Source organism: Anastrepha ludens, chromosome 6 (genome assembly GCF_028408465.1).
Source record: "Anastrepha ludens isolate Willacy chromosome 6, idAnaLude1.1, whole genome shotgun sequence".
In the NCBI taxonomy this organism is placed as follows: domain Eukaryota; kingdom Metazoa; phylum Arthropoda; class Insecta; order Diptera; family Tephritidae; genus Anastrepha; species Anastrepha ludens.
In genome coordinates, this window is record NC_071502.1 from 102764296 (window position 1) to 102779272 (window position 14977).

Consider the following 14977-nt stretch of genomic DNA (forward strand, 5'->3'; position numbering starts at 1 on the left):
TTCGAACAGATCTCTCTATCCGCAAACTAAAGTTTGATGGTCGTGCTAGGGCAATCTTTCCAAATAGGCAGGATTGTATCGAGGAGAAAATCTACACCGAAACTTGCACCTCTGTCTAAACTGCCGAAAGCTGGTAGTGTTTTTCAGGCAAGACTTTTGCAGGCATCCAAAATGCTTAGGGAACGCGGGAGGGTAGGAGATATTGACATTTTCTTCGATAGTCAAGTCGCGATCAAGACCATGGCGTCGGCAGAACGAAACTAGTAAACTCCTGTAAGGAGGATATCAAATTTCTTGGGTGTGCAGGTAACATTTCCCTAATCTGGGTTCCAGGACATAGCTTGCCAGGAAGGGGACTGAATTGGCCTCACAGACCTCTTAAGGGGTAACACCACTATAGAAATTTCAAAAAATTGATTTTTTTTTTTTTAAGCTTAAAAAGTTTATTTCATAAATATTTTAAGCTTTCAACCAAGCGTTAGTGACTGCTACCTAACAACTTCGCCAAATTTCCAAACTTTAAGCGCGTTTTTCTCAAAACACGTTTTCTGAAATTGGCACGCAGCATAACTCAAACAATTTTAAATATTTTTAATCAGGGTTTTCACTACGTCTGTATAATAACCTTCTTAAGAGAAGAGCGTAGGGGATTTTCGATAGATTAATTTAAACGATTGTTATAATTATTTAAGTGCCGTTTTTTTAGTCCAAAATAGAGTTTTTTCTTTCAAATGCTTGCTAATTCCACAAAAATAAATATTTTTTAAATCCTCTACGTGTTTCTCTAGCTATTCTTATCTAGATTAAGAAAAAAAATGCTTCTTTGTTCCAGATTAAAATTTGCACCCTCTGTGCTGCGTGCCGCGGAGCTCCTTCAAGAGAAACCGTATTACAAAAATGTCTCCAATGCCGCCATTTTGTAAAATTTTTCGATCAAACTCTGTAGTTTTGTATTTTAGTATATAAGTAATAACTTCCCCAAACAGAGTGATTGTTTTCCTTTTTCTTCTATACAAAAAAATTCTTTAAAAATCGTGTTTATTTTACGCGTGTACAGTGGTGTTATCCCTTAAACGGTCTTCGGCATCCCCCTGGCTGTTAAAGAGGAACTGCACAAATTGTTTCGCTTCCTGTGCTATTTCGAAAACCCTTTGGCCCCAGTACAATATACGGAGGACTCAGAAGGTCTCTCGGACTCCTCGTCATTCAATTTCAAAACTCGTAGCTGTGTTAATCGGTCACTGGACGATCGGCACACGCGTGGAACAGCTAGGGTTACCATTTAACCCCCATTGCTAAAGCTGTGGGGACCTTTCAGAGAATGTTGAGCACTTTCTCTGTAATTGTCCGGGATTGGCAGCTAGACGATTAAGGCCACTGGACGCTCCTTTCTTCGGCAGCCTGGGGCAGTGCGCCAACTTAAATCCCATCAATCTTCTCCATTACATCAACAGCTCTGGCTGTAGATATCGGCCTGTTGGAGGTCCCATAATGGTATCAAAACGGCGCTTTAGTGTTACTTGAGGAGTGCCACACTGGCATTTCAACCATTTCATCTACCTACGTAAAGTATTAATCATCTGGCTCAGAAGAGTTTTGAAGATGTTATCAAACCTGCGACCCATTTTGAAAGGCACTAAGATGCATAACTATTCATTCAAAAGTACACAGTTTCAAAAGCCCGGAGACGAAACACAATTTGGTAGAAAATGTTTTTTCGCCTCCCCGAAAGTTTGCCACAAAATAAAACTCCTCTTAAAATACCATAAAACGCTCGATGGCGGTATAAAACTGTAAGCCCCTCCATTTGTAGAACAACGCCAAGACGTACGCCACAAATCGGAGAAGCGGCTCAGTTAAACATTAAAAAACGGTGCCGAGAGCGAAATCTTAATAAAATAGTTAAAAAAATTAAATCCCGAAAATGGTTTCTGTTAACCTGTTAACTGGGTATGTCGAAATATTTCGTCATACATAAAAGCCTTCTGCAATGGGCATGACGAAATTTTTCGTCATGGAAATTAATCGTAATATATTGAACGCATTACGTTCTACGCTGTTCTTATCTATTAAATCTTAAAGTGGTTATATATATTGAATACATTTGAATTATAAAATATTTTATCAAAATAAATAAAAACCATAAGTTAAAAACGATATTCCTTTATTAGTTGAGGTGTGATATTACTTATTGCTGCGAAGAAAAAGTCCCCATTCTGAAACGAGTTGAGCAATAGCTAATTCCCCGGTTAACAGGTTAAACTGCAACCGCTTCCTTTTTTGCCGCAAATCCGGTTTCTAGTCCACCCCAACAGTTTAGTAGAAAGACCACGAGTATCAATTCTTTATTCCCTCAAGAACTCTATTCCCCAGTATAGAAATGCCGAAAGTAGTTGCTTCTGTATGTAATTTAAACTCCCTATAATCGTCATAAAAGCAAAATTTTAGTTTCGTGCTGTGAGGCACGCGCATTCTAGTTTATCGCAATTTTGTAAGTATCCAGAAATTCAATGCATTTCTAGGTGATATTTCAAAATTGAACATTTAAAAGAAATTGCAAATAATTTCTGGTTGTTCTCGTCGACAGTTTCAAATTAACGAGCATGGAATTGTATGCGAAGTGCAAATGAGAACTGCAATAAAAATGAGTTACGTATTTCTGGATAAGAATGTGCGGGGGAAAAATGTCATTAAAATGGCTTTTTATTTGTTATTAGCTGTTGGAGGAGCCATTAAATTACTTAAATAATTAGTAGTGTACTTGCACACCTGTGCATACATACACACACACACACACATATATGTATAAGTATACAAATATTAGAACTCACTCGCATTGTCGATGGAATGTAATTAGATTAGATGACAGGAAGCGTTCAGAAAATAATGCGCTTTTAACGCAAAACTTTCAAGATGTGACGGTTAATTAGAAAATAGAAAACTTACTGGAAAATATACTTTATTTCCTCTATAAGTCGACACTTCATTTTCTTCTTCTTAAATGGCACTGTAATCTAACTATGTAATGGCACTAAGTACTAACCGACTTCCCTGCCCACGTCGGCGTTGAAGTTGCCAAGCGCATGTTTTTTTTTTTGGTACTTCGTACCGATTTTCACACTTTTCTTAATATTCCAAGATTTGAAAGAAGCTGAAATTTTATAGCCCATGACTTCCAGCCGATGCGGATCAGGCCAGTATTTGTCAAATCTGCTCTGAATCTCCATACAACTAGAAATCACGATTGATTTCAGTTTAATTTAATACTTAATCTGCATTCTATCAGACAGCCAAGCTGCGCTACAGGCCCTGGATGCATTTCAAATAACATCAAGTAGTGTCTTACATTGTCGCCAATCTCTTAATGAGATGGCCAAACAATATCGTATTATCTTATGCTGGGTTCCAGGGCACAGAGTTTTATCAGGGAACTGTAGGGCTGACCAACTTACAAGAGAAGGTACCTGCATGCCAAACATAAGTAATTTTATGGGGGTACCTCTCGCAACTTGCAAGCTTCTTATTAAGGACGCGCTAATTAGTGCTGTAAATCAAAAATGGATTAGTGTAAATACCTGGAAAATTGCTTAGAAAACATGGCCAAGTCTAAATCTACGTCTGTCCAAGAATATTATAAAATTGAGTAGTCTTCAAATTAGGACCTTAGTAGGGGCCCTCATAGGATATTGTCTCATAGGAAATCATGCAGGGAGATTAGGCGTTTACATGCGTGATTTCTGTCGTAGCTGCAGGAATGAGAAGGAGGTGGAAATAAGTCCACACCCTTTTTGCACATGCCCGGCTTTAGCCAGAAGCAGGAACCGATATTTAAGATCCTACTTCTTAATGAATATACATATGTAGATAATATATACACTTTAGGTATCAACTACCTTTTACGCTTTGTCAAAAGCTCAGGATGGTTCAATATGGTGGTCTAAGTGGCAGCGCTGTGTCTATGTGCGATGCGGTTACCAAACCTAACCTAACCTAATCCTTTTACCCCCACAAAGAGTTTCTAAGGACTCCTACACCTAACCTAATCCTTTAAAGTTTCTAGACTCTTACACCTCTTCGAACGCGGGCTCTTCTATTTTTTAACCCCATCCACCCTCTTTATAGATCTTCAGTGCGATGGGCAATACTGTCTGAGTGCTTGGAAGATTTTTGGCCATCTACAATTCCCTTACATTCCAATCCTACCCACTTATGTAAATTACTACATATAGAAGATTCAATCGCCTTGGAAACTATCATTGACTCAATCAAGGCGAGTCTATGTATTAGAGGTGGTATTGGAAAATCAGCTGATTTGTTTTTTTTCTTTCGCTGTGTCCATGTGACTGTCATCACAGAATAAAACAAGGCGAGTTAATTTTTTGTTTACTACATTCTTTTCCAATACTTTGCCGTGGCAATCAAACGTACAAAACATTGTTGTTGGTCTAGTGCCACCACCTTTAATAAATGCACCTTGGCAGCAATCAAGTAATACACAAATTGTGAATATAATACATCGTTGAACTCGAGCTAAAATTTTTGCGATTCGTCGTGCCTAAACGGAAATGCATTTTTATTCAAATTTCCCTTTGTGCACACCCTGGCTGCATACCAATTATAGTTTTTGAGAGGAATTTCACACAATTTTGGTTGATCGTTTATACTTGGCTAAAATGGTTAATGTATTTGTTTTTGTTTCTCGCCAGTCAAATCTATTGCCATGGACCGCTGCTGCATACTGTACAAATGGCACATCTTTACAAGGACTCCAAAACTTTTGTCGACATGAAGCTGAAGAATCTGCCGAATAAAACATTGGAGGAATTCGATGCATTTATGCTTGCCAAGAATAATACACCTACCGAAACGGAAATACGTGATTTCGTTGATGTATGTTGAGCTCAGAATTGTTTCCACTGCTACTCATTTTGTCGTACTCGACTAATTAATTTTTCTTCAATTACCTCTTCCTTTTTTTCTCTTTTAATCTTTTACTTTTTCGTTCGAACTTACAGACACATTTCGAAGAGCGCGGTAAAGAATTCGAGGCATGGATACCTAACGATTGGAAGGAACATCCGGAATTTTTAGATGCCATCAACGATCCTGATCTCAAGCAATGGGGCTCTGATTTGAATACAATTTGGAAGAATTTGGGCCGCAAAATGATTGAAGATGTACACAAAAATCCGGAATACTATTCCATAATACCAGTCGATAATCCCGTTATCGTACCAGGTGGTCGCTTCATTGAATTCTACTATTGGGACTCTTATTGGATCATACGCGGTTTGCTCTATTCGGAGATGTACGAAACAGCACGTGGCATGATCGAAAACTTTTTGTCCATTGTACTAAGATTTGGTTTCATACCTAACGGTGGTCGCATATACTATTCACATCGTTCACAACCGCCTCTATTGACGGCTATGGTTAAGGCTTATGTCGAATTCACCAAAGATTACAGTTTGGCCTTGGACTCCTTGGATGTTTTGGAACATGAATTTGAGTATTGGATGAATAACCATACCGTGCAAGTGAAAGGCTTTGATGTTGCCATTTATCGTGATAACTCCACCGGTCCACGACCAGAATCCTATCGTGAAGATATCGAGACTTCGCAAGCTTTTACCACCGACGAAGAGAAGGAACAACACTACTCCGAGCTAAAGGCTGGTGCAGAATCTGGCATGGATTTCAGTTCTCGTTGGTTTATCAACGAAAATGGCACAAACGATGGTAATCTAACAAATTTGAAGACACGCTCCACTGTACCGGTTGACCTAAATGCGATACTCTATTGGAATGCGCAAATCATTTCGGAATTCCACGAGAAGGCAGGCAATGCAGAAAAAAGTGCTGAATATAAAATCAAGGCTGCAAAGATTTTTGAGGTAAGAACTTAGGTGCATACTTTATATTATTTAAAATTGTATTATTAAGACGAAGTGAGCAAATAAAAAGGTTGGACAAACTTTTTTCGCTCCAAAATTGTCTAGCGAACCCATTTCGATACTTTGCCGAATTCATTTCAACTAGAAAGTATCCGCATAGTGCGAGTATGCAATTTTTCAATAAAAAAGGGCGTATCAAAACAAGTTTTTCAAATTTTCAAAAATAATTTCCTCCGAGATATTTTAACTTTCTGACATTATCTCACAAAAAGCCGTTGTATGTATGTTACTTCAGACAGCATAAATTTTATGTACTTTAGAATAGTCAGTTGTGTATCAGAAAGTGTTAGAATTATCAATAGCATTTCTGAAAGCGTCAAATGTGCTTCGGGTTACCTGAGGTGTATTTTAGAAAAATTTTAAATCTACTTCCGAATAGGCACTAGTACTACGAATTCCTTAGATATACTCCAGTAAGTGTCAAGTGTACATCAATATCCTAAATTGCTCGAGATATTTTTTGAAGTAAATTTTAGGCTCCTCAATATGACTGATTCCATTCTGTTTTTGAATAACTTTTTTACTACATAAAAAATGATTTATAATAATGGAGTTCATTATTTTGCAGCTGTCTAGTCACAATTGTCAAATATAATTGACGTAGGATTGCCAAAATTGTCATTTTCAAAAATTATAAATCTTCCGATGGAGTGATTAATTTTGCGCCACCTTTTATTTATTACCGCAGGGGATATGACATTGATTGAGTCTAAATTTCAAGCAGAAATGCGCCTTCAAAATAATTTATTCATAAAGTAGCCTATACTTGGACCACCCTGTATATGACTTTTAAGCTCACTTGGTTCAGCATTCAGCTAATCCACTTTTTTTGTGTTATCTTCAAGGCTATCCAAGTATTTCACTAGAATAAAACTTATATTTGGACCACCCTGTACTTGTATATGCCTTTTAAACTCACTTGGTTCAGTATTCAGCTTGTCCACTTTTTATTTCTATTTTTTGTTGTCTTCCAGGCTATCCAAGCTCATTACTAGAATGAAACTTATATTTGGACCACCCTATCTACATATATACATACTTATGCATGTTTAGCTCACTTGCTGATCATTTGTATTTTTGTTATTTTTTTCATTTTTATTTTCTAGGCTATCCAAGCTGTTCACTGGAACGAGGAAGCTGGTGTTTGGTTGGACTATGATTTGATTAACCAGAAACCACGCAATTACTTTGTGCCCACCAATTTGGCACCACTCTGGACAGGTGCATTCAATGCTTTGAATTCACAACAAATTTCGGCATCTGTTCTGAAGTACATTGAGAAATTGAAATTGGACAGTTATCCTGGAGGCGTACCGAATACACTCGAAAATACAGGCGAACAATGGGACTTTCCAAATGTTTGGCCACCAATGCAGTACCTGCTCGTTAAGGGCTTGGAGAATTTGGGCACCGCTGAATCAAAGAATCTCTCAGAAAAATGGGCCCAGCGATGGGTGAAATCAAATTTCGAGGCCTACAAACAAACACAGACAATGTTTGAAAAGGTTTGTAATGAACCAAAGTGCTGACTACGAACAATTCTGCATTATTATTATTTTTTTTTTAAATTTCTTTATTTTTTATTTGTTTCTTTTTGTTTTTGCTTTCTCTTACACAGTATGATGCAACACGTTTCGGCGGTCATGGTGGCGGTGGTGAATATGAGGTGCAAAAAGGCTTTGGTTGGAGCAATGGTGTTATTATAGAGTTCCTGGCGAAATATGGCGGAGAGCTGTCACTTTCAAATAGTGCGACACAAACAGGTGACGATGCGCTTTGAAGCAATAAAAAACAAAAAAACTACCCTTAAAATATCAAAAAAATTCGACTCATAACAGTTCATTTGTCCTTTGTCGTTGTTATCGTCTCACAGCATATTGTTCAAAAATATGCTATTTAATTTTAAAATATTCATCTAAGAATACATTGTTTATGTATAATAAATAAATTTGAAAAAAAAAAACAATTCATTAAAAAATATATTAAATAAAATTTCAAAATTGTTTCATTAATAAGTTGAGGGACGCACATGAATGTAAATATGTAAAAAGCAGCATACATACCTATATATATATCTATTACACTATATATTTTTTAAATGTGAGTGTGTATACAATAACATGTAAATATTCATAACACAAATATTTCCACGAAATTACGCATTCCCACAAGGCACAAAACTAAATACTAGACAATATGTCCAAGAGCTCGAAAAAGCTTCAGGATTCATACTCATATTCTGATTTCATTTAATTCTATACAGCAATGAACATAACCTCAAACTCCATACATGCACACATGTCACTTAATTTAATGCATTAAAGACATGTGAGACAAATTAATTGTGTAGTGTGAAAAAATGTTAAGATTAAAAAGCTAAAAGTCTCTACATTTTCTACTATAATTATTAGATAAGGCTCTTAGAGATTTTTTTTTTCAAAAAACTCAAAAGTAAAAAATTTGCCAAAAAGCAAACGTGGTGAGTATCACAAAATACTAAATAAAAAATATAAATTGTTTTTTTTTTTTCTTTTAATTTTGATTTTTTTCCATCCCTTGCTTGGAGGTATATACACCAGCTTAGATATTTAAAAACTACATAAATTTGTCCGCATATTCCCTCAGCAAGGGTCGGGTTCTTAGTGCAAATTCAGCCATGCTTTCCTGTAAAACTGAGCTTAAATACCTAATTTTGCAGACTTAAACTCAGTTTAAAAAATTCACCACCGCTAAAGAACACTGAAAATTGAACCTTAGGTTAAGTTAGGTTAGCCAGGTTGCTTGTCTAAGACAAGACACTCGGTGGTCCATTGTGATACCTGCATTTGTTTTCCTTCCCCTAAATAAGTTACCGCCGTCGGCCGCCGTAGCCGAATGGGTTGGTGCGTGACTACCATTCGGAATTCACAGAGAGAACAACGGTTCAAATCTCGGTGAAAACACCAAAATTAAAAAAAAACTTTTTGTTAATAGCGATCGCCCCTCGTCAGGCAATGGCAAACCTCCGAGTGTATTTCTGCCACGAAAAGCTCCTCATAAAAATGTCTGCCGTGGAACAAAATCAAGACGCACATCACAAATAGGAGGAGGAGCTCGGCCAAACACCCAAAAAGGGTGTACGCGCCAATTATATATATATATATTGAATTGAATTGAATTGAATTGAATTTATATAAAATATTTGGCGTTCGAAAATTCAACGCGTCTAGGCGTCTAAATGAATAAAAAAAACATTTTCAAAATTAGCAAGAACACACCCAAATAAAACAAAACAATGCCAAATTACAAATTTTAAAGACTCACTCAATACATCAAAAATTAGCACGCTTAAGGGGTTACATACATACGTTCAGCGGCGTCAAAAAATGCGCTAAAAGAAAAACTGTTTTAGAAGGGATAAAAATAGAAATAAATATAAAAAAAATTTATACATTGTTTATTAGTACTTAAACTTTATAAAAAATGTATTTTAATTTTTCTTTACAAAAATTAGTATATAAAAATCACGTGACCCACAGTACAAAGAAAAAAAGTTGATCCACGGTCTGCATCATTTCTCCTTGAAATTGTGAGGGATCTGTAAAGTGTAAAAAAAATCTTGTAAAATAAAGTTGTAGTTGTAGTCTACCGAGCCCGATTTTTGAATTTCGAAAAATTTTGCAATTTACAACATTTTAAAAAAGTATGCGTTTTACGTCAATAATGTCACATGTACAGGTATATTAAGTTTACAAAAATTTTTAATAAAAATATCAAAAATCCGGCTTACAGACTATAAAGAAAACACACACTCATTGTTTAATAGGCAGCCACGCTAGAAGGTTAGGACTCCCGTACTTCGATTTCTGTAGAAGCTGTCTTAATACAGAAGAAGAGGAAACAGTCAGACACCTTTTATGTGAGTGTGAAAGCTTAGCTATGAGGAGGCTGCGCGCTCTTGGTACGGCATTTTTAACTGATGTAGCGGACATAGCGCATCTAAAACTAACGAAACTTGCTCGTTTATAAGAGCTACCGGATGGTAGGGTAATGATAAGCTCCAGTGGTATCACAATGGACCTACGAAAGGTCTAAGTGTGTCGTTGCGACAGCCACCCTACCTACCTACCTACCTGTCACGCATTTTCGCTGCCTCAAACGAAGGACAGTTCCCTGTGCGCATCAAACTCTCGTCGGGCAGTTACATTTTCTACCATAACTTTCTATCTATGGGGAATTTTTACAATCGACTTCCACAGATAAACGTCTAAAACTATTAAGAATAATAATCTGTAAAAAAAATTAATTTTTTGAAAATTATGGACGTATGTAATCGCTTAATAAAAAAATAAACATTTTCAAAATTAGGATGAAGATAGTGAAAAGATTGATTAAAATACTTTTTTTTGCAATTTTTTGTTCATTAGTATTAGTTAAACAAATATTAAGCCAAAACTATCAAGCTGTTCAAAACAAATTTTTATTTTAAGTAAATGGCTAAAAAGTCGAAACCAGTGTTCGCAATATATTTTACTCAAGCATTAATCAGTTCGTAGCGGCAGGCTAATCACCTACCCTGTCAGTAATCAAAATAGATTAACGAAACCAACCAGGAGTGAACAAGAAAAAAAATAATATTCAGTTCATTAATACTTTATTAATTTGTATTAATCTTTTTTTTTTTGGCAGAAAGCTACTGCTTGTAGTTTTATGGATAGTTTTGTGAAACTTTCATGCGAAAAATTTAAAGAAATGCCAAATTATGAAAAGGGTGTTGGGTGAGTATGTTTAAATTATTGTTTTTGTTGTTGTTGTAATAGCGTGAAATACTCCCATACAGTTTGGAGAGTACTGATAAAAATAAAAGCCGATTTTAAGTCCGGGTCATTCCGATAACGTAGAACCGTAGAACCCTGTTGTTTAAATCATAGCCACTGGTTTATTGAATATCTTTAAAATTTAAGACGATTCGGCTTTTCTTTTTCTTTCCGACGTGTATAAAAGAAGTCAGTTTTAGGTAAACCATATACGAGGGTCGTTTAAAAAATCCGTGCAAAGTCAGAAGGCGCGAAGAGTTTAGTGGGAGATTTTGCCGAATTACAAAAACTTTAATTGCTTGCCTCACCATCTCTGTCTCGAAAAGAAAAATAATAAAGCTTCAAAATAACTTGCATAAAGGGGTCGTTTGAAAAGTCCGTGTAAAGCCAGACAGATGGCACGGACTTTCCCACGACAGTCCGTTCTACGTTACTGGAACGACACGGATTTATATCTGGCCTAGGACTGTCTCTCCAGCAGCATTCCCCGTACATGTATGGAATATATTATACTCATGCTGCTACATCAACAAGACGGCACTACCGACGCGTATCGAGTTTATGTTTAGTTAGTAGCATCTCTTGGAAGAACGCGAATCAAGTGTCAGCCATATCAGTATATTTCTTTGTGTTTGACATTCGTTTGAATCGAGGAAGTCGAGTGATTTTCAAAAAATGAACGAAAAAGTTTCGTGTGGTAATTAAACGCACCAACTCACTCCTCAGCAGCAAAAGTTAAGGGTTTAGGGGTAGTCAGAGGCCTGAAAAAATTATGAGTTTCAATCATTTTTTTTTTTTGCCAGTTAATTGATTTATTTTACAAAAATAAAAACGTAGCATTAATACATCACGTTTCGACTTGACTGTAGTAGAAATTAAAAAAAAAAATTAATAATTATGAAAATTATCGCTGTGTCTGTGAAGCCCATTTCTCCAGAAGTCACAATCCTTTGAGATTCATTTAAAATCAATCGGTCAAGAGAAATTAATTTTATTAATAGATAATCTTCTGCCAAAATTAACAATATGGCGGTCTCAGGAAATATTTTTCAGATTTCGAAAAAAAACCGACAATAGTTAAAAAAAATCGAAATTTTGAAAAAAAAGAAAATCCTTCGAACAGGCACGAGTTTTTTATGTTTTTCAAAAGCAGTGTACATTTTATTGAAATCTACCAAGCGGTTTTTAAGTTACAGTGACGAGTTGAAAGAAGTTAGTTTTGAGAAAAATGCATTTAAAGTTGTGCTACTTGCTCTCGAAAGCTCCGGAGCGCCCGAGCGCCCTTTGTTAATTGTTGAATAACTCGAAAAGTATTTATCGGATTCAAATTTTCACACAATATTTTTAAGAAAATGCAAAAAACAAAATTCAATTTTTCGAAAATTCTGACTACCCCTAACCCTTTAAGGGGTTATACGCAGTTATGAAGCAAATAAAAGACGGGTTGTCAAGGATTTATCCTGAAGAAACTTCAGAATATTTTAATTGGAAAATTTTTGGCGGTTATAAAAGCATCCTTCAAGAACGTAACAAAATTTTTTATTTATGAAAATGTTGATTATAGAGCGCGCTGCAGGCGATTTCTGGAACCTCCTTTAAAAAAAGACGATTTACGGTGTACATCGTAACTCAGGATTGGATTATCTGAAATCAAAAAACCAAACAAATTTTGTTAATATATTAGATTATCTAGTAATTAATCGTTCGGCTAATCAGAATAGTGAATTTTCACAAAATGGCAGCTTTTAAAAGAAATGATTTCGATTTTTACGTTAAAATTTGGCCGGAAATTGATTATAAAATGGAAAATAAGTATCAGATTTACAAAAGGAACGATTAATTACTAGAAAATGTATCTTTAAAGATTGAGTTAAAACGGTTGACCGATCAAACAAGCCGTTTTCGAGATATCGTGTACACCGACTTGAAAAATGCCGTTTTGAAAAAAACACGTTTAAAGTTTCAATACCTACCTTAAAACGTGCCGAGGCATCTCTACATATTTAGGTATAACTCCGAAAGTATTGCTTAGATCTACTTCAAATTTCGTGCGTATACTTTTGAATATATGTACATTACCAAAATGCAATAAAAAAAAACGATTTTTTTGAAAGTCATAACTGCGTATAACCCCTTATTGGAAATAGGGTTCCAACTCGTTTCACAACCACCCTCTTCTCCAGTCTTGGCTCCCTCGGATTCCCCGGACTACTATTTGTTCACCAATTTGAAGAAATGGCTGGCGGGAAAACGATTTTATTCAAACGAGGATGTGATTGCAGAAACAAATGGCCATTTTTCAGACTTGGACAAATCCTATTGTACTAGAAGAGCGTTGGACGAAGTGCATAAAGCCTGAAGGAGACTAAGTCAAAAAAATAAAAAAAGGTTTACCCCAAACCATTAAGTAGTTTTTCTTTTTGTCCGGACTTTTCAAACGGCTCTCGTATACCAAGAAATATTATAAAAATTTAATTTATTTAAAAAATTTTAAATACTGCTCAGCAAGCAGTTCCTGTTAGGGTATTTAGGGCAGATCCCACACCTGCTTGAGCCTGAGCCGCCTCCCAGGCACGTCAGGACGAGATCCAGTAAATCGCGGACGAGATCCAGGACAAAACAGACCGACAATTACTGGATCGGACAGTGTACAGACAGACAATTAACGACATTCATCGGAAGACTCTTACCACCTTCTTAAGCTCCCGACCAGCGAATACCGTCATCGGAGTTCAACCACCACCCACTGCAGACGAAGAGCTCCAACTTCCCTGAGAGTCCCGCGTAACCTTGGCACAATTACGTTCTGGATACTGTAGCTGTTTAAACTCCTGCCTATCCAGAATTGACCCCGACATACTAACATATGCCAACATGTGAAGGCACCCCGACACGAACCACCTTTCACATGCCCCATCAAACCCACTCATCTAATACCATTCTCCCTCTGGGCCCACCCTGTCGAAACAGCAAGTTTCCTGGAAATACTGTAAGATGAGCTAAACGAAGACGACCGGTGATTTACACTACACTGACAAGGCAATTTACCGCTACAACAACAACAACAAAAATTAAACGATGGGTATATTCAGAAACGCAGTATAAATGCGCAGTAATTGCAGCGCTAGCAACACTGCCAATGTGACAAGTGATGCAATTGATAGATTTGTTAACGATTTGCAAAAAGATTTGTTGCATTTATGAACGCGTTTTACACTAAAATGGAAGTATTATTGAGTTTAGTTGTTGACGATATATTTGAAGTAAAAAGTGATAGTTTTTTGCTAAATTTAAGAAAAAAAAGACGTGTAAAACTAAAAAGAAGATCACATATAGTAAGATGTTCATTAAAACGAAAAATTCGCAAAAATAAATCTTTTTTTCCTAGTCGCTATTGCTTTTTAATTTATTGTGATTGTAATTCATTACTTTTCCAATTTTCAAAAAAAAAAAAAAAAAAAAAATCTTTTTTTGAAACAATTAGAAAATTTTCTAATTTTTCAAGAAAAATTTAATGAAATATTGTTTTAATAACGTATATTTAATATATCTTTGCATTAAAAGCTAAAAAAAATAGTTTTATACTCACTTTTCATCAGACATCATATTAGCGTAATCAGCGGCAGTATTAAAATTTTTCCTGCAAATAATGCGAGACGTTTGATACAAAAATGGCGTTTTGGAACGCGATGCATTTGCAGTACTGCCATACTTGCATTTCTGAACGCATTGCCAACACTGCAAAAGTACGTTGCGCATTATAATGCGTTTCTGAATATACCCGATGTGTTTACGAAAGGCTATATTTTTGAAAACCTGAAAAGTAAATAGATGTACAACATCGATTCTTCGGAAATTTCAGACCGCTCTTTCCTCTCAATGTGGTTTCCAAACATATTTTTAATTTTTATGCCCAACTATTTTGTTATTTTCAGACGATTTGTGCAACGCTTGTAAATATTCCATTAATTATGCATTCACACCCATTGCTTTCCAAATGTTTTTTTTTTATGTAAACTCCTTATTTTCAGTTAAAACTGTATACAAGTATTTTGTATTAAACACCGCTTGATTATCGCAACCATAACCATTTTATTTTACAGTATCGCTTAGTACAATTTTTAGTTTAACTGTTGCGTTGGCGATCTCGCTGTTTGGCACATTGCTGGGCCAATCACTGTGGTAAGGTGGGTCGCAAAGCACTTTCAAATTAGATGGACTTGTATG

General features: G+C 35.9%; 1 protein-coding gene across 3 annotated transcripts in view; it reads left to right on the top strand.

Annotated features, from left to right (window-relative positions):
• The window catches only part of LOC128867823 (trehalase), a 78903-nt gene that overhangs the window by 63590 nt on the left and 336 nt on the right, over positions 1-14977 (top strand). For all 3 annotated transcript variants that reach the window (XM_054109363.1, XM_054109361.1, XM_054109360.1), the window contains 5 exons: positions 4707-4890; positions 5016-5894; positions 7061-7459; positions 7573-7717; positions 14854-14937. In XM_054109363.1, coding sequence (XP_053965338.1) covers positions 4707-4890; positions 5016-5894; positions 7061-7459; positions 7573-7717; positions 14854-14936 — 1690 coding nt within the window. In that variant the 3' untranslated portion in view covers position 14937. The remainder of the gene's footprint in view (positions 1-4706; positions 4891-5015; positions 5895-7060; positions 7460-7572; positions 7718-14853; positions 14938-14977) is intronic.